This window comes from Colletotrichum truncatum, assembly GCF_014235925.2.
Source record: "Colletotrichum truncatum strain CMES1059 chromosome Unknown Contig_0001, whole genome shotgun sequence".
NCBI classification, from domain to species: Eukaryota; Fungi; Ascomycota; class Sordariomycetes; order Glomerellales; family Glomerellaceae; genus Colletotrichum; species Colletotrichum truncatum.
In genome coordinates, this window is record NW_027222398.1 from 5328357 (window position 1) to 5348227 (window position 19871).

The following is a 19871-nucleotide window of genomic DNA, read 5'->3' on the forward strand; positions in this document are numbered from 1 at the left end:
TGGGGCTTTTTGGGGGTTCGATGAAACAAGTGTTGGTTCCCCCCCTTTAGGTCGCTAACTATTCCCCTTCTCCCCCCAAGGGTAGGCGACTAGCGACCTTAACAAAAACCTCTCTAGTAGTAAAAAAAAGTCCAGCGGCCCGGGGATGCGTGATGATCCCTGTCCTGAAACTTCAGCCTCAGACTTTGGTCCGAGACGGGATGGATACGACAAAACTGGGTGTGGCTAACGAGACTGGATGAGGGCAAGTTTGAACGGGTAGATGCATTGAACAAAAGAAGGACGAGGCCAAGTTGCTACTTGTTTGGAGTCCTTCTCTTTTTCCCTCCTTCTCTTCTTCTCTTCTTCTCCTTGGCGCTGGCGCATTGCTTGGTCATCGTTCATTGTTCAGTCGGTCTGGCATCGTGACCCTCTTTTTTCTTGTTAATACCTTGGATAATAGCATTCAAACTATTTCATTTCTTTCATTCTTCTCTAAAAGCGGTAGATCCGACTTGAATCAGCCCAGCATGGACATGTCAGAGGCAAAGTACGAGAACCTCCACCTCGAGGACCACGACCGCGATGATCGGAGCAGCACCGAGGTCGAGGAGTCGCTTATCGGCAGCGGGGAGCATGACAAGGGTTACGTGAGGGACTTCCAGAGACCGGCGGCGAGGAGGAGGAACAGCTGTCTGAGCATGCTCAAAGCTTCGCGGTGGTTTGTCGACACGATATTGCTGCTCATTATCTTGGGGTTGTTGGTGAAGGACCGCATGGACAAGCCGCCGACGAATACCCTGGACTTTGGAGGCGATTTGACGGGCGTCAGTGGCAAATGTGAGTTGGAGTTGACTGCAGCGAGGGATGAAAAGTGGCTGACGTGTTGTCGAACAGTCTCTCAGCAGATCAAGACTTTTGCACCGGATTACGAGGGCAAGTATGCCCCGAACGACACGTCAAAGTTCTTCACCGACGAGGTTTTGAACAACTGGAACGAGCTTATGCCCTGTAAGTGTGACTTTTTGAGAGAGTTGTGGCTCGAGTGCTGACTTTGTCTTAGACGGCATGGGTTTCCAATGGGTCAATGATACCCACAAGTACCACGACCTGCCTACTCCCATCGTCTGGCCCGAGAAGACTGTCTTTACGACCTCCATCACTCACCAGCTTCACTGCTTGGTAAGAATTTCAGAAAACTTCATTCGAGGCTTCATCTAACTAAAGTGCCTCTTAGTTCGCCGTCGTGCAGACCTACTCTGGACTCACTTCCGGCCATGAGATCCCTGACGACCACCACTGGCACATGATTCACTGCTTCTCATACCTGAGACAGACCATCATGTGCAGCGCCGATATGGCGTTGGAGGGTCTCGAGACGACTTTCCCCGACCACAATGGTGGTTCCGACGGTTGGGACTCGAAGCATGGTAAGTCCTCCATCAACTCCATAAATATTGTGTCAGTGCTAACATGCCCCTTCAGTGTGCAAGGATTATAATCAGGTCAAGAACTACTTGGAGAGCGTCAGGGCGTACGACGATAGAGAAATCTTTTAAGCCAGCTTTAGGCATTTTATTCAAAGAAACATACTTGAACCAATTTCTGAGCAATCTAGCTCCTCTGTCAAGTCACTTAATACTACAAATATGAACTGACAGCCTCAATGAGAAAAAAAAAAAAAAAAAACCCCGACTCACCTTTGCCCCGAGATAACCTTATGATAAATTCGACTCGAACGAATAGTTATCCAGTTCGTTCGGCTCGGAAGCCCACGGGTCCGCCAGACCCAGCAGCTGCTTCTCAGTCTCGAATTCCTCTTTCCAATCGTCTTCAGTGAAAAGCTCCCATTCAGGAATCTTGCTCGGAGGTAAATGCGTACAGAGGCCGCAGCCCTCGCCGACATGGCAATAGCACTCGTTCGGATCCAACCGGCCGGGATGTCCGTATCCCTCCCAACAGAACCTGTTCATGCTGCGTCCGACCCAGGTCAGCCGCTCGCACCGCCGATCCGACCGCCAAAGGCCCTGCCAGCTTCGTTCGCTCATCCGAAAGACGGTGTTGATGTTGAACGGTTTGTACGCAATCTTGGAACGGAGCTCCGACCACGCAAGCGGCGTGAGGACCTGCTCATCCCACCGCCAGACATACCGGTTCAGTCTGTTCATCCGGAGCCTCCACCCGAAGTAAGAATCGTGGTCAATTGTATACAGCTTGGACAGGCAACCCAGAGCTACGTATCGCACCGCGAGCTCCGGAAACACACGGCGCTCAGTCTGATGTTCCCAGTGCCGCGGCCCGCGCTCGTCGGCGGGCTTGCTGGACCAGGCGCGGACCTCCCCCGACAAGAACATTGGTGCGTGGGACGCCTTGATTCGGGAGACGGCGAAGTACGTCGTCTTGAGAAAGCGGCGTTTCCGCTTGGTCGACATGTCGATGAACCTATCGAGGAATTTCAGCGGCAGGCTGCACAGCGCGTGGAAGAACTTGGACATCTCCCGCTCCGGGTGTGTTTCATGAAGAAGCGGTTTCTGGTGTTTGCTCATCTTCTTTGGGTAGTTGGCGCGCCGGACCTCTTCTGCTTTGAAGATGGTGCAGCCCAGGTCGTCGAACTCACCGTGGGAGAACTGGACGAATCTCCGCAGTTTGTACAGCTCCAGCTGTAGCAAGTTGTCCCGCAACTGGCCCTCCAACTCGAGGAACTCTCTGTCGGGCTTGATCCCCCACAGGGGAAAGTCGGGTTCTTTCTTAAGCGGGTCAAGTTCCCACTGCAAGCTGACGGCATCCGCGTTTGCTCGGATCTCGTGGACTTCTCCTGCATTAAAGTCTAGGGCGTGACACAGATCCCAGTTGTCTAGGGCGGCGTAGGCCCCGTCTACGAAGTCCTGTATCATGTCGCCCACGGGTACGGCGTAGAAGTTGAGAGTAGCCTTGAAAGCACATATGATTTCCACAAAGTCGTCCTTCGTCCAGCCCTTGAAAATCTGCTCCGCCCGCGCGAGACGGGTTTCCGGGGTCTCTCCCGCCAGGCTCTGGGGCTCACCATTGACGAACGTTGAATCTCGGTTCTGCCACTTGGCACCTTTGGGGAAGAGGGGTCGGGAGTAGTACGCGCGGCGGATGAACTCGAGACGGAAGAAGGCGCGCTGGAGTTTCGCGCGTGTGATTTCGTCCATGGCGATGCCTTCGTGCGAGAGGTTTTTATGGGTGAGCTTTGTGTGTCGGGAAAAGGCGATTTGGAAGTTGGTTGGATTTTCTGTGCCGCCGTCTTCTTCCAGCCATCTCAAGTCGCCTAGAGGATGTCTTCTGTTGGCATCCACGGGGTTGCAGCGGAGCTCCCAGGCCGCTTCCCAAGCACGGAGGCTGACGTACTCAATGCCAGGTGTGTCGACGGATCCAACATCTCCTATGTGAAGTATTAGCTTGTCGATGATCTTGACAAGGTCCCAGAGGTCTCTTAGGTCCCAATGTTCTTGGTTTTCGATACTTGCCACGTTGCAGCTCTCGTAATCTGCGTCAAAAGCTGCTCTTGCTTTCTTACTCGAGTGAATACGGCGATCGACACATGCTATGGCGTCGCTCCACGCCTCTGGGCTGATGTGCTTCCTCAATATGACATGTCTGTGTTTCTTCAAGGCTTCTGTTAGAGGTAAACTTGAGTCGGCGAGTTGCTCGACCTCTTCTATTGAGCTGGGCCTCAGAAGCTGCTGTAGGCATTCATCTGATGAGGGGCTCGTCATGTTGATGTTGGCAGGATTTCCTCCAAGATTATGTATAATAATCAATTGGAAACGGAACTTCTATGGCAAAGGGAATGATAGGTTGGTGAAAATAACGGACCGGGGCTAGTTTGGTATGGAGAGAAATACCTAAGTTGTCGGTAGATAGCACGAGACGAGTGACCAGTAACCTTCGGCGTGCTGCAGACTTGCTATGGCCCAAGTTATCGCTAGGCGGCTAATTGAGAGGTACCTTAAAGCATGCCTCAAAAGTTCCAAGTAAAAATGTATAAGTAAAGACAAGGAGGCCCAAGCGCCTTGCTTCGTTCTCCTGGTTCAAATGTAGGACTTAATCAAAAGTTCAAGTTGGCAACTGAGCCTGAATTTATAATTGTTTTCAATCATTTTGAACAGTCTATTACGGCTCAACTTCTTGGATACAAATTTTGTCTCCTGACAATGCAGTTGTTCGGTGGACAAGCAGCACTTTTTGTTTGAACAATGGAACAAAGGGGACCCAGATAACAAGCCTATGCTCAAATTCCTTGACTGTTAAAACAATCGACAAGGGGGACTGTTACGAGATATGCATCTTTCAATATTGCCAAAAAAAGCTTACAAAGGGCGTTTCAAATATGAGGAATGCAAAACCCGCGAGTGTTACATCGTATTATTCTGTCTGACGAACCAGCTTATCATAAGAGGATTCTACAATCATCAATTCAACTTGGATGAGAAGTAAGTTGTGATAATCCATGTAAAAAACCGTTTATTTTAAATAATAAGCTAGATATGATTGAAGCTGAAAGTGTTGGAATAGCCGGAACTCCGAGTTGAAGTGGCTCCGTCGCCGGCAGTCCTGCCGGCACCCGGGCTGCCCACGTGATGGGCAGACCGACTGACGGCTACACGAGCAACAGACACTTCCTCCAGCGCTTCTACTGGAATTTATTCTATAGACAAGAGAAACAATATAAGAAACAGTTTCCCCCATCAGTTATCCCACTTTACGGGTATCATGTGATACCAACAAAAAGTTCAAATCTCTTCATTTGAACGTGTTAACGCTTTTATCATTTTCAATGAGGAATCAACTTCAATACCACAGTTCAATGATCTCGACAGCGTCCGGATCACACGCCTATTTGTACTGATACCAGGTGTGTTACACGTATAAAAAGAAAGGCATATATAATCTACTCATAGAGCAATAAGCTCCTCAAATATAAGCAGTTAATCGTTATGTCTAGCTAAGATTGATAGCCTTCCTTACTAAATGAGGTATCATCACTCATTACTATTTCGCAAGATTCTATAATTATCTGGATTCAAATAGCTTGCAACGAGTTAGTGAACATGATGCGACAGATAACGCATTCGATACTGGACAAAGCAACCCCAGAACCTCTCGGACCAAACCGACCGGGAAATGAATCCAGCCATACTTTCAGCGACGTGGATAACTCGCTTGCGCACTCCTTGCCATTATTGACCCAGCTTTGGCCTAAAACGAGGGCCTTGTCGTCCCCTTTATAGATCTGCATCCACTATCTCTGAATGAACCAACATCTCCAACCCTGGAGCCCCCGCCGCATGGTCATCCGCACCTCTCTCGGAATCAAGCCGTCAAGGTCTTCGCACAGGCAATAACGGCAGTGAGCCGATGGAAAAGATCCGCGACGATGTGAGTGGGCTCATGCTCGCTCCATTAAAAGCAAACAACGTGATAGCTACGCTGTGATTTCCAAGTTATGCGAGGGTGTCTCGCTACGGTAAATCATTTCCACGTGTGTAAGGCTTGTGCTCGAGGAGTTGAGAAACTGACAAACCACACAGCTGCAGAAACCCCACACAGAGAGATTGCAGATGTCACAATAACCTTGCTGCTGTGCCAGGCTTGGCCCACACATCTTCTCGTGTTGCCGCTTTAACAACGGCCCCCGGCTTAGCGCCAACAACGGGTGGGAACTTCCTGGGCTGAGAACTGACAGAAGTCAAGTCTAGCAAGCCAAGAAGCGTCGTTCACAATGAAAACCCAGGCTGCAACGCTTGCTCGATCCTGCACCACCCCTGCGCTTTTCGTTGAAGAAAAAGCATGTGGGGACCGAATATCTGCAACGATGCGTGGATGCGCAGAAACCACCGCCTTTGCCGCCCCGGGCCGGCGAGGAGCTTTGGACAAAGTGAGGATGCCTCGGCCTTGTCTCCGCTCGATTCCTTGTCTGTTCTCCTTCTCTTTGCAGCTTGTGGCCCAAAGAGTCTCCGTCGTTGCCACTAGCTCGAAGCTCGCCCTCCGTGGAATCTCTGTTAGCCATGTGTAATATATTAATGGCCTTCCGCCGTGACTCGCGGCCGTCCTCATTACGAATCGTCAACCGTCGATTCGTCCACCATGGCCGTCCTCACAGTCGGCAACCTTGTGTTGCTATCCGTCGCCTATGTCGCGTGGAAGGTTCTCTACCAGATCGTCTACTACCGCTTCTATCACCCATTAGCCAAGTTTCCTGGCCCGTTCTGGGGCTCTGTCACTCGACTATGGATCACCTATCATAACGTCAAGGAGGACGAGTGCCAGGTCAACCGGGAACTCCACCGCAAATATGGTGTGCTGCCCTCTCGCGATGCCCCTCATTGTGCATCAATGTATGCCTTTACTTTAAAGCTAACTATAGCATAGGCCCTGTTATCCGCATTACGCCGACTATGCTTCTTGTCAGTGACGCTACTAAGCTGCCTGAAGTATACTCCCGAAATGCGAATAAATCTAAGCATTATATCACTGGTAGTTTCGGTAAAACTGAGTCGCTCTTCAATATGCAGGATGCGCGCACACACGCGCGCTTCCGCAAGATTGCCGCGGCGCCTTACTCATTCAGTAATATCCGTAAGATGGAGCCCCTCTTTGACGTGAACATTGAGCGCTGGATCGCCCAGCTGGACGAGCGCTTCGCCAGCCGCAATGCCCCTTTGGATTTCGCTCCCTGGGCCGTCTACATGGCCTACGACATCATCTCCGAGGTCGGCTTCGGCCAGCCCTTCGGCTTCATTGAGCAGGGCAAGGACGTCGAAGGCCTGATTCAAGGTTTCCACGACGGCTTGGTGCCCTTCGGTATCATGGCCCGCCTGTACCCCTTCACCAACTGGGTCAAGAGCACGTGGTTCGGCGAGAAGTACCTGGTCGCATCTCCCGAGCAAAACTCAGGCATCGGCACCCTCATGCGCTTCCGCGACAGGCTTATCTCTCAGCGATACAAGGATATTGAAAATGGAACAACTGACGGCCGCATTGACCTGCTGCAAACGTGAGTCGATTCTCTGAAACCCCACTCCCCCCCCCCCCCCCCCCCCCCTCATTACCAAGTCGCTGACGAAGGCTTCTCCCCAGATTCATCGAGGCCCGTGACGAAAAGGGCGAGCCACTGGACCTCGACTACATCAAGGCAGAGATCCTCCTAGTACTGCTCGCCGGCGCCGATACTACCGGTACCGCCTTCCAGGCCATCATGCTTTATATCATGTCGAACCCGGAGGTCTATGCTAAGATGATGGCTGAGTTGAATGCCGCTGACCGTGCCGGCCACTTGTCGACAGTGCCTTCGTACGAGGAGGTACAGCAATACTGCCCGTACTATGTCGCGTGCGTCCGTGAGGCGATGCGCCTCAACCCGTCAGCGCCTAACATCTTCCCTCGCCTCGCTCCTCAGGGCGGCATCGAACTAAACGGCAAATTCGTTCCTGAGGGTACTGAACTCACGTGTAACCCCTGGCTGGTACACCGCGACGAGGCTATTTATGGGCCCGATGCGGACGAGTTCCGCCCGGAGCGTTGGCTTGAGAGCGAGGAGCGTACCAAGGAGTTGCTCAAGTATAACATGGCTTTTGGCTACGGTGCTCGCGAGTGCCTGGGCCGCTACATCGCTTGGATGGAGTTGTACAAGGGACCGTTGCAGTTCTTCCGCAAGTTTAAGCCCGAGATGGGCAATAAGGAGCAACCCGCGCGCTACCTCGTCAAGGGTGGCGTGAGCTACTTTGAGGACATGTGGATGACGATTGAACGTCGGCCACAGCAACCGCGTGTGTGAGCTAGGCACACGTTGTATAAATAGATAAGAAGCTTAGTTCAAATTCTAGTACTATGAGCCAAACATAACATTTAATTTGGTGAAGTATTCATATTTAAGCGTCAAGATCATACACTATTTTGGTTCACTTGGCTGTGCATGGAGCTTTACGTCTATAGGTATGAATTTTCGAGACCTGCTCGAGGACTTGTGTCTCTTGTATAATTCTTTCGCGCCACTTGTACTACTGCTCTAGTGTACACTTGATTATATATCTAATGAGGAAACTCTTTACTAGGATTACAACTCCACTCCCTCCCCTGCCACTCGCTGGGTTCCAGTACACTGCCCCATTAGAATCCGCCACGCCCCTGAAAGGCCTGCTTGTTCTCGCCCACGTCGCTTCCCTCGTCGTATTGCATGCTCACGTGGGTGTGCACGCCGATCTTGCCTGATGGTGGGTAGTTGAGGGCTTCTTCGCTGCTGTTGTCCGCGTCGCCGCGGCCAATCTTGGTGTCGAAGCCGCCCTTGGACAGGCTGCGCAAAGCGGTTCCGGTCTTGTCGACTTTGTTGCTTGTTTTGTTGTTGCTGCCGCTCATCATGCGGAAACCGCTTTGTCGACCGCTGGCGCTGCCGTGGCCGTTAGATGAGGTGCCCAGCAGACGCGGGGCGTAGCGCTTGGCGATGACCTTCATGCTGGGGATGGAGGCCGCGAGAATGCCAATATTGGTTTCGATGACAGACCAGTACATGGGCTGCGTGATGGCCCAGGTAGCGTCCTCGTTAACGAGCATGTCAGGAATGAAGGTAATGCGGATTATAGAAGAGATACAGGCACTAAAAAGTGGTTGCTAAGTTAGATATTGCCGTGTCAGCTGGGGAGAAGTGAGACCTACAAGAGACCGAGGCATAGGATCACGCCCAAACCAATCTTCTGCTGCTTGGGCACCTGCAGCTTGATGACCAGCGGGATGGGAAGCGTGTAGGTGAGGAGATCGGTGAGAATGTTGACGGCGGCGTTGGCAAGGTAGAAAGCATTGATGTCAATGCATTGCTTGTCGGCGGCAAGGATGGTGATGTCGTACGCGGCCTGCACGGGACTGCACTGGAAGATGCACACGAGCACGTTCGCGCTGGCCTGGCATCCCACAACGACGAGCATTGCAGCGGCCAGTTTGCGCAGCGTGTTGTCACCAAGACGCATGTATAGCGCCAAAGCGGAGACCTTGACGAAGCCCAGACAAGCGTTGTAGAAGATGGACGACAACCACACCGTCTGAAGGTACATGACGAAGTTCTCAGTGCCGCGTTCCATGACCTGACTAATGTGCGAACCCAATCCCAGATTTGCGGCGCGGATGGTGACGGCGATGAAAGCCCATGACAATAGGGCGCCGAGGAGGATGAGGACTAAGATGAGCATGTCAGCGAGACAACAGGGCGGCGGAAGCGGGCGAGCGTACTGTCGTCGGGGCCGAAGGACCGCACGAGGAATGCGCGGGCCCAGACACGGAGGGCCATAACGACGAAGGTGAGGACGGCGAAGACGACGGCCACGGTGATGACCGTGGAACTCTGGCTTTCAGCCATGACGAACGAGTGGCCAGTGATGGGCTTGACTAGCAGCAAGATCGAGCGGGTGTGGCTCTTTGGCGGGCAGACATCGCGGTGGTGCCTGGCAGCAGCAGCTTTGTATATCCGCAGCCCCGTACCCAAGCACGGTTAATGACACAACTTACACAAAAAGGAGAGGGACCCCGTATGCGGGGGGATGGCGAAAAGGACCAGGTAACACTAGGTGGATCATCAAGGGAACGATTATTTCTCACTCGGCTCCCACGTCTGGGTTCTTAAGGCACAATGACGATCCTGAGGAAACCTGTGCCTTCTGTCAGAAGTTTACCCTGAGCTGTCAGTTCGGCACTTGGACGCCGTCAGTTGTCAACTATTCTCAGACGCATTGTGCCTCGCAGCACCTGTCTGTTCATGTATAAGATTGACAGGGGGAAGATGAACCCCCTCGGCATAGACATAACTGCAGAACCATTGACAGTGGCTCACGCCATGCTCGTGTTGCCGAGCGAGAAAATTTAATAACCCTGCTAGTGTTCCTGCAGCGCCGTTACAGATTGGTCGTTGGCCTTTAAGGAAGGAGAGAACCGTTGGTCGCAAGCCCGTGATGCATGCTGTTGCAGACTTGGCGTGCCGATCGACTTGGCAGGAAATGTGAATAAACCGCATTACGTATGACAACGCAAAAGTTCTTTTTTGTTTGTTGGCAGACGTTTGAGCCGGAGGCGCGGGTGGAGACGGAAGTCGGCTAGACGGGGCCGGGGAAGGATCCGGAGCCACGGTGGGGCCCCAATTGACGGACCAGCGATCAGCGTCGAGTAAGCAGCTATCCTATTGCTCAAAGGGCTCCATGTCGGCTACGTTATGCGTAAAGGTGCTGCGGTTGGACCCGCATCACCAACGACAACCATGGGTCAGGAGGGGAATGGGCCGAAATAGCCCAGTAAAGCGGCGGATGCCCAGATAAATAGCGGGGGTATAGCCGAAAATGTTCTTGCACCGAGGGTCTCATTACGTTGATCGTCCTAATCAGATAGACTTAATGCGGCGAGGAAGGCATTGAGTGGGTAAAGAAAGCATAGGCTCCACAAACAGCTTCTCTTATTAACGCGTACTCGTCTCTCAACCAAAGTTCCTAATCAACAGCGCCACTGTATCTGTAGGGGTAAAGGTTTTCAGACTTGCACTATTCCGAATTAGAATCCCTTGCACACGACCTGAGGAGCAAAGGTTCGTAGCGGTGCGGGATCCAAGTTGTTAGTCTTGACAAGAAAAGGGGCTGCATGTGTCAATCCGGGGATGTCAAATGCTTTACTAGCTTTACAGATTCTAGTCTCTGCAGTTTAGGATACATCCAATGGTGAATGGTGATTCTCTCATTTGTAGTGGGGTGAGTGAGACGCTTATTTGGACGAATTGATGTTGGTAGACAGGCGTGATATTAGTTTGGTTACATTGTATTTAATCGCGCACTCTTCGCACTCAACTAGAAATCCAACAGTGACTGTATCTAGGCTCGATCCCTATCAGCATACTTGACTTATACAGCTGCACTTGCTAACGTCGCACACCCACTTCTCGCACACCCCCACATTTCGCACACCCATAAATCGCTCATGTAGAATTTTACCCTCTTCAACATTCTTTAATATCTTCACCACTTTTACAGCGATTATTATAATTCTTTGAATAGTTACTCTTATACGCTTAATGGGCCAGTATACGGAAACAGAAGTCAATCAAGCTCTCAATGCAGTTGCAAGTGGGCAGAGTGTCCGAAAGGCAGCTCATGATGCTGGAATTCCACCATCAACCCTCCAGTCTCGATTAAAGGGTTCACAGGCAAGAAATGTAGCTTTCTCTAGCTTCCAGAAGCTATCTCCAGCACAGGAAAGTCACTTAGCTGAATGGGTGCGTATCCAGGCGGCGTTAGGGCTGCCGCCAACACATCAACAACTCAAGGAATTTGCCCAGCGAATCCTAGACATCAGAGGCACTACCCAGCCACTTGGGAGAAACTGGATTCAGTTCTTTATTAAGAGAAATCCATCAATCAAGGTTCATAGAGCTAGAGCCATCGATTCTAAGCGTGTCAATGGGGCCTCAACTAATGTAATCAGGCAATGGTTTCAACAACTCGCCCTTCCAGAGATCAAGGCGATCAAACCACATCATCGCTATAACATGGATGAAACTGGTATCCTAGAAGGCAGAGGATCAAATGGCTTAGTACTGGGATCATCAGAAAGCTCATCAATGCGAAAAAAACAGCCTGGGTCTCGGGCTTGGACAACTATGCTTGAGTGTGTCTCTGCAACTGGTCAGGCGCTTCCTCCACTTGTTATTTATCGAGGGAAATCGGTTCAACAACAATGGTTTCCTCTTGATATCCATAAACGTGATATTTACAGTGGTTGGAAGTTCACAGCAACTGAGAATGGCTGGACTTCAGACTCTACAGCTGTGGAATGGCTTGAGAACATCTTTATCCCTCTGACTAAGCCTGATCATCCCTCTGAGCAGAGACTATTGATCCTAGACGGTCATGGCAGTCATGAAACAACAGAATTTATGTATCTCTGTTATAAACACAAGATATATCTCCTTTTCCTACCGCCACATACATCCCACGTTCTCCAACCTCTAGACCAAGCAGTCTTTGGGCCTCTCAAGGCGACCTATCGAAAAGAGCTTGGATACCTCATTCAACACAACGATTCTACAGTTGTAGGCAAACGGAACTTTCTTACCTGCTATGGAAAAGCACGCCAGATGGCATTTTCAAGCAAGAATATCAGAAGCGGCTGGAAAGCAACAGGACTATGGCCCATTTCGATAGCTCGACCGCTCATGAGCCCTCTACTGCTTGAGAATGCTTCCAAGCCCTCAAAGCCAGGCTATTCTACGCCTATGAGGGCCTCTGATGGTGGAAAAGACGAAAACTGGGCATCTGCTACATCCATAGTAGCCTGGTCAACGCCCAAGAAGACAGTTGATCTATATGATCAACTTAGCTTATTCAGCAAGTTGGATAAAGATCAGCAAACGCAGCGACTGTTGTTTCGGAAGGTTCAAAAGGGATTTGATGAAAAGGACTATCAATTGGCTACAGCAGAGAAGAAGATTGCAATGTTGGAAGCAGAAGTTGAGGCTGGAATGGTACGGAAGCGGCGTAAGGTCCAAATGAGCCCAAATTCGAAGTTTGCCAACATTGAGGCAATTCACAAAGCCCAAATTGAGGCTGGCGAAATTGAGGATAGCTCAGATGAATCTAGCGAGCCTGAATTACCTATTAAAACTGGCGATAGTATCACAGTTGCAGGAGACGAATCAGACTTATAGTTATGAAGTTGATGAATACCTCATGATGACCCAATTTATGGGTGTGCGAAATGTGGGGGTGTGCGAGAAGTGGGTGTGCGACGTTATAGCTAGCTTTTTGGCTTAGCTTGGGTAGTGATGGACGAATTGGTAAATGCCTTTGCTGGATAGGATTAGACTGGCGAATAGCAACTGACGGTATTTGAGTTCTTGGCGCTTCAGAAAGAATATGCTGGCTATCTTGAGCTCTCTTATGCTGTGATATGTCTAGGGTAGTGGGCGTGTTTAGACTTGATATAGGCTTAGGGTTCCACGGAAGTAGGGTTGGTCGATTACTTTGCTCCCAAAGGTTGCTACTAGCATGGGCTTGCCTATTTCCTCCACGGCTTTTCCTAGGCGTAAGGGAATTTTTACTAGGCGATGTATTTAACCCCTCGCTATAGGGTGTCTGTACTAACACTGATCTAGGTGATAATGGAGATTCGATTCTATTCGGGCTTCGGATATTGTCGAACGAGGATGGTGGTGTCGGTAGCAGATTTCGGTTCCGATTCGAAGGAACCTTTAATCCTTCGTCGAGGGATCTCTAGTAACTCTGTGTCAAAAGGGGCCCTGATAGTGATTTTATTGAGTTTGAAGGGACCTTACCATAATATTGACTGAAGGCGGTGGTCCCGGTGCTAGCATGCGACTGTGGTTTGAAGGAGAAGTCTGCTCTTCCCTGCCGGCTATTTGTCTCGGCCTCAATTCAGGCTGAATTGAAATAGGAGTGTCATTGAATGAGGAAACTGGTGTTGTAAGATGCGGCATGATAAAACTTAGAGTCGATTCAAGGATTTCTAAGGTCTTTGGAGATCAAAAAAGCTATTATATTCCTTTGACTATGGGAATATTAAAGCTTAGCAATAGTAATGCGTGTTCGCTCCATCCGCTGAAATCACCTTCTGCCCTAGCTGCAAATGTTATTACTGCCTCAATAAGAACATCTTTTCTCATATAGTATTAGCCCAAGGCGAGATGCAAGTAACTTCGTATTGCAAAGACGGATGTCTTGCTGCTGCATTACTATAATAAAGCTGGAATCATTCCTGTTCCATCCGAATAAGAAACAATACTTTGTGATCTACTAATAGAAGGGTAATAAGCCCCCTGTTGTTCCCACTTTGTAGAAAAAAGACGCAGTCTACGTCTTGCCAGCATAAACTAGACAACTTCAGGCGACCACGAGACCTGGTTCTCCTGTATTAATAACTTGATAAGGGAGCAAAGCTGAAAAATCTCCCTTCCGATGGATTCTTCCTCCGCCCCCTCATGTACAAGGTTTATTCCTTTATAAGAGTATAACCCGAATGTTTGGATTCGCCTTTCTCTTGCTCTTCCTTACGTCTCGAAAGCTCCTTCTACGTTTTATACTGGTTCCTTGCAGATTGTTTACCATTTCGCCTTGCCTCCTCCTGCCGCTATGGGTACTGGAAAGCCAGACTTGGCTGCCTATTGGCCGAAGCCCGAGCTGAACCTGCCTTCGCCATGGAGCCTCCCCCTCACGATGCTTGCTACAGGTAAAATGGTTGCCGTTGAATCTCTAAGCAGGGACTCCCAGATATTTCGGTACCAGAACTGGTCTGGTTAAATCCAGATACCGATTCATACGCCAGAGTGGTTGACTAATGTCTTCCCTAATATACTTGACAACTTACACGCCGGGGCCTTATCGCTAGATCTCTCTCGCTTCCACTTGGGAGGTTCGTTAACTACCGAGGATTGGGAAGACCAATGGTTTACTATTATCTGCGATCCCCACTTCAGTTACGTCCCCTGTGGTCTATCTGGCGAAGACGAGGTGGAATATAAACGTCTGGCATGGATCCAGGACGATGCCCTCACGCCGTAAGTTTCTTCATCCGTGGCATTAGAATACTTATCCTAAAGCTCCCTCTTAGTATTTCTGACCGTACCTGCGCCGACTTATCTCCTCGTTTCCCGATAACTCCTCCGTTCGTAACTTTCAACGGGTTTGTCGATACCCAAAAGTTCCCCCTTGCCGATGATCCCTCCGTTGGTCTCGATGAAATAACCAGGAACTCGTCAGCCGTCTTCAGGGTGTGGTCTAGATTTACTTCTACAGAGGCTGCTTATACCCCTAAAACTGGATGGTATGCTAACTACGTTTACGCGATGCTTCCCAAATGCAAAGCACATATGAAGAAGAAGTGCGAGGATTACCGCGTCGAGACAACACCATTTCGCAAGCATGGAAAAAAAGCCTATATTACTGGCTATTTCCATGGTTTCTGCAACAAGAATACCGTCTTTACCTCTGATTATCCTTATAACCCCCTTGAGTTTGTCCCACTCATCGAGATTATCAAAGTTGACTGGGCTGCTGGGGAGCCTAGGCAGACCGCAGCCTCGCGCGATCCGTTTTCTACGCCGTCAAAAGGAGATATGACTGAACGTACGAAGGGAAAATTCAAGTTCGATCCTCTCGCACAGATGTCTGCCGACGCGAAAGTGCCTGGGCCTCTGTTTAATAATGGTAAGCTTGACGATTCTACTTTATTATTCTGAAAGCTAATATGCTTAGGTTTACAAGCCTCGGACGCCATTGTCGATAATGATGATCCGTTTTCTGTTAACGGCCTCCGCGACGTCGCGCCTATTAATATAAAGCGATCCGGAGAGGTAGAGACTATTGAAGACAGCAGTGATGGGGCGAGTCCAACGAAGCGGCCTAAACGGGGCAGTTTGCGTGGGAGGAAATAGTCTGCGTTGGAAAACATGAGGCATATCAAAATTCAATACTAAGAAGATCGCTATCTATGCTTGGATCCCTTTAAGTCTTTCTTCTTCTTCAACCTGAAGTATTTCCTTTTGTAGTAAATTCATTTCCTCGCTGGTATGTGCAGAAAGTCGATCAGGGAGATCAAAATCTATATTAAAATCGCAATCGTCAATACCACACCCTCTTATTTCCAACTCATCTAATCTAAATTCGTTCTGAAGAGTTTGTATGAGAAAAGACCAAGCGTCTAGACCTTGGGTAGTAATTTTAACATTTTCGAGAGTAAGTCTTCGAAGTGTATTTTGATGTCGCCGTAAGAGCGTCAGGAGTTCGTCTCTCGTGCAGTCTAGATACTCAAGGCATAACCTTTGAAGAAGAGGAATATAGAGGCTTTCTGAAAGTCCTGGAAATTGTTGCTTCTCTTCGCAATAGTTGAAGAATAAAGTAATATCGGTGAGCGCTGGAAAAAGGCTAGAGAAGCTATGAAAGTCTGATTGCCAATCATATTTTTCTTCCTATACTGGGTCATTCTCTGCAAAGAATTTTCTAATTTCTTGGCTGAAATGATTATCGCTATCCTTAGGATTGATAACAAGACTGAGCTTTGTGATGGTCGTGATTTCGGATTTTACGGCTTTTGCGAGACTGCTTGGGAGCGATAGCATCCGTGGAATAACAGACGTACAACCTTCCATCATATCTCCAAACTCGATATATATCTCCTCTATGGGAAGGCGGCTCTTAATAAGTGCGAAAAACAGTGTTCTGATTACTACTAAGGCATGAACCATGCTATTAGGTAAGAAATCAGAAATAAACCTATTTGGAAGTACGCCAATACGTCGCCCAAGCTTAAAGGCGCCCCATGGTCGGGTATGATCCGATATCCCAATAGCTTTGCAGTTTTTGAGGTTAGTGAGAGCTATCGCTAAATAACTCATATGTTGCCTTTGGGAGAAGAATTCCGTTTGCTCCTGCCATCCATCCTTATAGGTTTGGATTATTTGCTCCCAACTATCGTCGCCCAGTAAGACAACTTCGCCATTCCGAACTCGGAAGAAATCATACTCGTCTTTGAGTCCACAAATCTCTAGTTCTTCGTGGCTCATGTAGTCTTTGGGTTGGATGAGATGATCAACGCAGAGCTCGACAACTTCAACCGCTTGACTCAGAATATGGTGGCGTGAAATGTTCACAAGATTCAATAGGCTTTCCTTCTCTAGCATTACGTAGCGAATGCGGAAGAAGCGTGCTTTGAAAGCTGAAGACGTTGCCTCAGCTATAGTTTTGCATGTTTCCCGGAAGTTCTGATAGTCCCGCAAGTGCTTAGGGTCTGGTGATAATAGATGATAAAAGATTTCGGTTATCAGTTCAGCTGGCAAGTTGATAAGAGCTTGTTGAGCCATAACTTGAAGCGCAATATCAAGAAAACCCAGAATTGTCTAAGGTGAGGGGAAAGGATCTGATAGTTAAGCGCCGTGATCACCCGTAATTATGCATGAACATGGAGTCGTCTTGGTAGGATTACTAATCCTGGACCGGTGAAACATTAACCCGATTACTAGCTCGTCTTCCTAACGGGAGGCTTACTTCAACAGGCGGCTTGCCCGCCGTTCCCCAGTAGAAGTAGAAATTAATTAAGATTTATAAAAGCCGTTTTAGTTTAGTTTAATAAAACTTAATTCCTCCTTAGAAAGGAAGAAAAAGACTTACTATTTGAGATTTGCAAAAGCGGTCGTTTAAATGGTTTTGCAAATCTTAAATAGGAGGAATAGCTAAGAAACGTAGGCTAGTAGGGCGGGCCGGCTTTATATCTATGAAACGGAGGCAGGCCTCTTATGGCTGTGAAAAGGTGGGGCGTTAGTAACGCTGGCCTCACCGCCTTCGCCGACTTGTACCTATAGGTCACCAAAATTTCTAGCCAATCACAACCTTAGAATGTGATGCGTCCCTAAGGATGATGCGTCCCTATCAATTCGTGATGCGTCCTTATCAATTCCCATTTAGTTACGCCTTATACTCCCCCTTAAACAACCTCGTCCTCGAGGTTAAGGCGTAGTTCTAGCTAATAGCTTAGTAATGCCTTTATAAGTAAAATTCCTATTATAGCATTTCTTCTATTATTTACTATATATTATGCTTATGCTAGTAGCGTAGGCTAATTTCTATTTATTATAAACGCTTTTAAATATTGTTCTAAGGCCTTGTTTACTACCTTTATTTAGCTATCTATTTAGGGATAAAACGCTATCGAAAGCATTCTCTTTATCTTTACATAATAGCAGAATTAAGCCTAAAATTAGCTTATAAAAACAAGTCTTTTATTAAAGATAACTCTTTTAAAGCTGCCTCCGAATAACTTAACCTTCTCGTAGAAAATTATAACTAGTTCTACTATAGTAATAAAGGTATTAACTATAATATAAATATAGTATTTAGTATAACAATCTATTATAATAAAGATCGTATCTACGAGTTAGTAACTATTAAATATAAGTAGTAAGCTTATAATAAAGTCTATAGATACTTATTTAAAAGGTTGCGTTAGTCTTAGTAAAGCTTATAACTCCTTATAAGGTCGGTAGGTCTTAGCTTTAGTACCTAAGCATATTATATATCTTCGAATATAGTCTTTAACAGTTTTCTCTATATTAATCTAACGAAATTTTCGCTAGATTAACTTAAGTATCTTGTCTCTTCTAAAGTATCCTGCTAGTAGATCGTTATAAAATAGACGGAAGATCTCTAACCTTAGACTAGCTTCTTTAAGGATATATAACTTCCTATAGAATTAAACAAAGCTAGAAGGTAATAAGGACTAACATAGTTTCCTTAGCATCTTTGCTTATAACGCTTCTTTAAGACGTCTATATAATAGATCTTCTTCCTAAGCCTTCTTAATTAAGGTATTAAGGGAGTTAGAAGTATTATTACTATAAACTTCCTCTTTATAAGCTGCTTAACAAGCCGTAGCCTATATAATAGCCTATATACGTCGGCCTAGCGTGTTTTGCTATAAGACTATATCCTTCTAAGATAGGTCTACCTTGTCTTATAAGGTAAGTAATAAGTTAGTATTCGACCCCTTTTCGCCTTTATAATCTAGTCTTCTTAATAGCCTATCTACGGGATTTATTCTCCCCTATCAATATCAAATAATAAAATCATATAAAGCTAGTAGTATATAATATCGCGCTTAGCGACTATTTAGCTTTAGCTATAATATAAACGTTTATAAGTTCTAATAATTAGTTAGAACTTCTACTAGAAACGCTACCCTTTCGATATAGTATCGCTAGTATTTAAATAATTCTACTATAGCTAATATCTCTTAGTTAAGCGTTTTATAATTTAACTTTACCCCCTTAAACTTCCTAGATTAGAAAGTAATAAGATATTACTTCCTATCTAGCTATAGCTAGGAATAGATACTAGCTATTATATAGTAAGAAGTATCGGTCTTAATATAAGACCTTAGTTAAGGGTTATAATAGCGTAAGAGAAAGGTATTTTAGAATGCTAGGATTAGCATCCTAAACGCTACCTTCTCGGCTAATCCTAACTATACTTTACTAGGCTTATAGCTTCCTATACTTCCTTTTAAGAGATTAGTAAGAGGGCGTATAATCCTAAAGTACTTATAGATAAATCTATAATAAAAGTTATAAAACCCTAGGAATACCTAAACTTCTTAGAAGGTTGTTAGCTTTAGCTATTAGGCGATTACCTTAACCTTATAAGGGTTTATAAAGATTCCTTTTATAAATAGAATATACCTTAAAAACTTAACTTATTATTAGTAAAAGATATATTTCGATAGTTTAGTATATAAGGTAGCTTTTCGTATATATTATAAGACTTAGTATAAATAGTTTATATATTCTTTTCTAGTCTTAGAAAAGACTAAGATATTATCTAGATAAACGATATAAATAGTATCTACTAAGCCTTCTAAAGCATTATTAATATATGCTTAGAAAGTAGTAGGTATATTAGTTAAACTTATAAAGAGAATATAAAACTTATATAAACTATAATAGGTCCGAAACGTAGTTTTTTATTTATCTCCTTCTTTAATATATATACGATAGTATATATCTTTAACGTCGATTTTTAAAAAATATTAAGTATTAATAATCCGGTTAAGGATTTCTAAAATCAAGGGGAGAGGGTAGCGATTCTTAACCGTAATACGATTTAGCTTTCGATAATCAACGCAAAGTCGTAAAGAACTATCTTTCTTCGAGACGAAGATAATAAAGGCTTTAGCTAAGCTTTTTAATAAACAAATACGTCCTGCTTAGAGATTCTCTTCGAGGTAACTACGTAGTTCCTCTAGCTTTTTAGGTAATAAGGGGTAGATAAGACCTTAAGGGGGGGACTTTCCCTCCTCTATATTAATAGAATAGTCTAAGGCTTTAAAAATAAGGAGATTCT

The 19871-nt window shown here is 46.8% G+C and overlaps 6 protein-coding genes across 6 annotated transcripts; 4 read left to right on the forward strand and 2 right to left on the reverse strand.

The window, feature by feature from the left end:
- Positions 1-509: 509 nt before the first annotated feature.
- On the forward strand, positions 510-1538 carry CTRU02_201503 (uncharacterized protein; the record flags this gene model as incomplete). Its single annotated transcript, XM_070203867.1, has 5 exons — positions 510-819; positions 877-990; positions 1043-1161; positions 1217-1409; positions 1465-1538. The coding sequence occupies 5 exons, from the start codon at positions 510-512 to the stop codon at positions 1536-1538; spliced, it is 810 nt and encodes a 269-aa protein (XP_070062449.1).
- A 159-nt stretch (positions 1539-1697) lies between these two features.
- CTRU02_201504 (uncharacterized protein) lies at positions 1698-3719 on the reverse strand (the record flags this gene model as incomplete). The annotated part of the gene is made up of 1 exon (XM_036732608.1): positions 1698-3719. The coding sequence occupies one exon, from the start codon at positions 3717-3719 to the stop codon at positions 1698-1700; it is 2022 nt and encodes a 673-aa protein (XP_036575725.1).
- A 2371-nt stretch (positions 3720-6090) lies between these two features.
- CTRU02_201505 (flavonoid 3',5'-hydroxylase) lies at positions 6091-7780 on the forward strand (the record flags this gene model as incomplete). The annotated part of the gene is made up of 3 exons (XM_036732609.1): positions 6091-6301; positions 6376-7000; positions 7084-7780. The coding sequence occupies 3 exons, from the start codon at positions 6091-6093 to the stop codon at positions 7778-7780; spliced, it is 1533 nt and encodes a 510-aa protein (XP_036575726.1).
- Positions 7781-8112: 332 nt separating this feature from the next.
- CTRU02_201506 (uncharacterized protein) lies at positions 8113-9349 on the reverse strand (the record flags this gene model as incomplete). Its single annotated transcript, XM_036732610.2, has 3 exons — positions 8113-8596; positions 8656-9169; positions 9223-9349. The coding sequence occupies 3 exons, from the start codon at positions 9347-9349 to the stop codon at positions 8113-8115; spliced, it is 1125 nt and encodes a 374-aa protein (XP_036575727.2).
- Positions 9350-11515: 2166 nt separating this feature from the next.
- On the forward strand, positions 11516-12673 carry CTRU02_201507 (transposase; the record flags this gene model as incomplete). The annotated part of the gene is made up of 1 exon (XM_036732611.2): positions 11516-12673. One exon carries the CDS (start codon positions 11516-11518, stop codon positions 12671-12673), a length of 1158 nt encoding a protein of 385 aa, XP_036575728.2.
- Positions 12674-14114: 1441 nt separating this feature from the next.
- Positions 14115-15415, forward strand: CTRU02_201508 (uncharacterized protein; the record flags this gene model as incomplete). The annotated part of the gene is made up of 4 exons (XM_036732612.1): positions 14115-14211; positions 14308-14539; positions 14593-15188; positions 15237-15415. 4 exons carry the CDS (start codon positions 14115-14117, stop codon positions 15413-15415), a joined length of 1104 nt encoding a protein of 367 aa, XP_036575729.1.
- Between the last annotated feature and the right edge of the window lie 4456 nt (positions 15416-19871).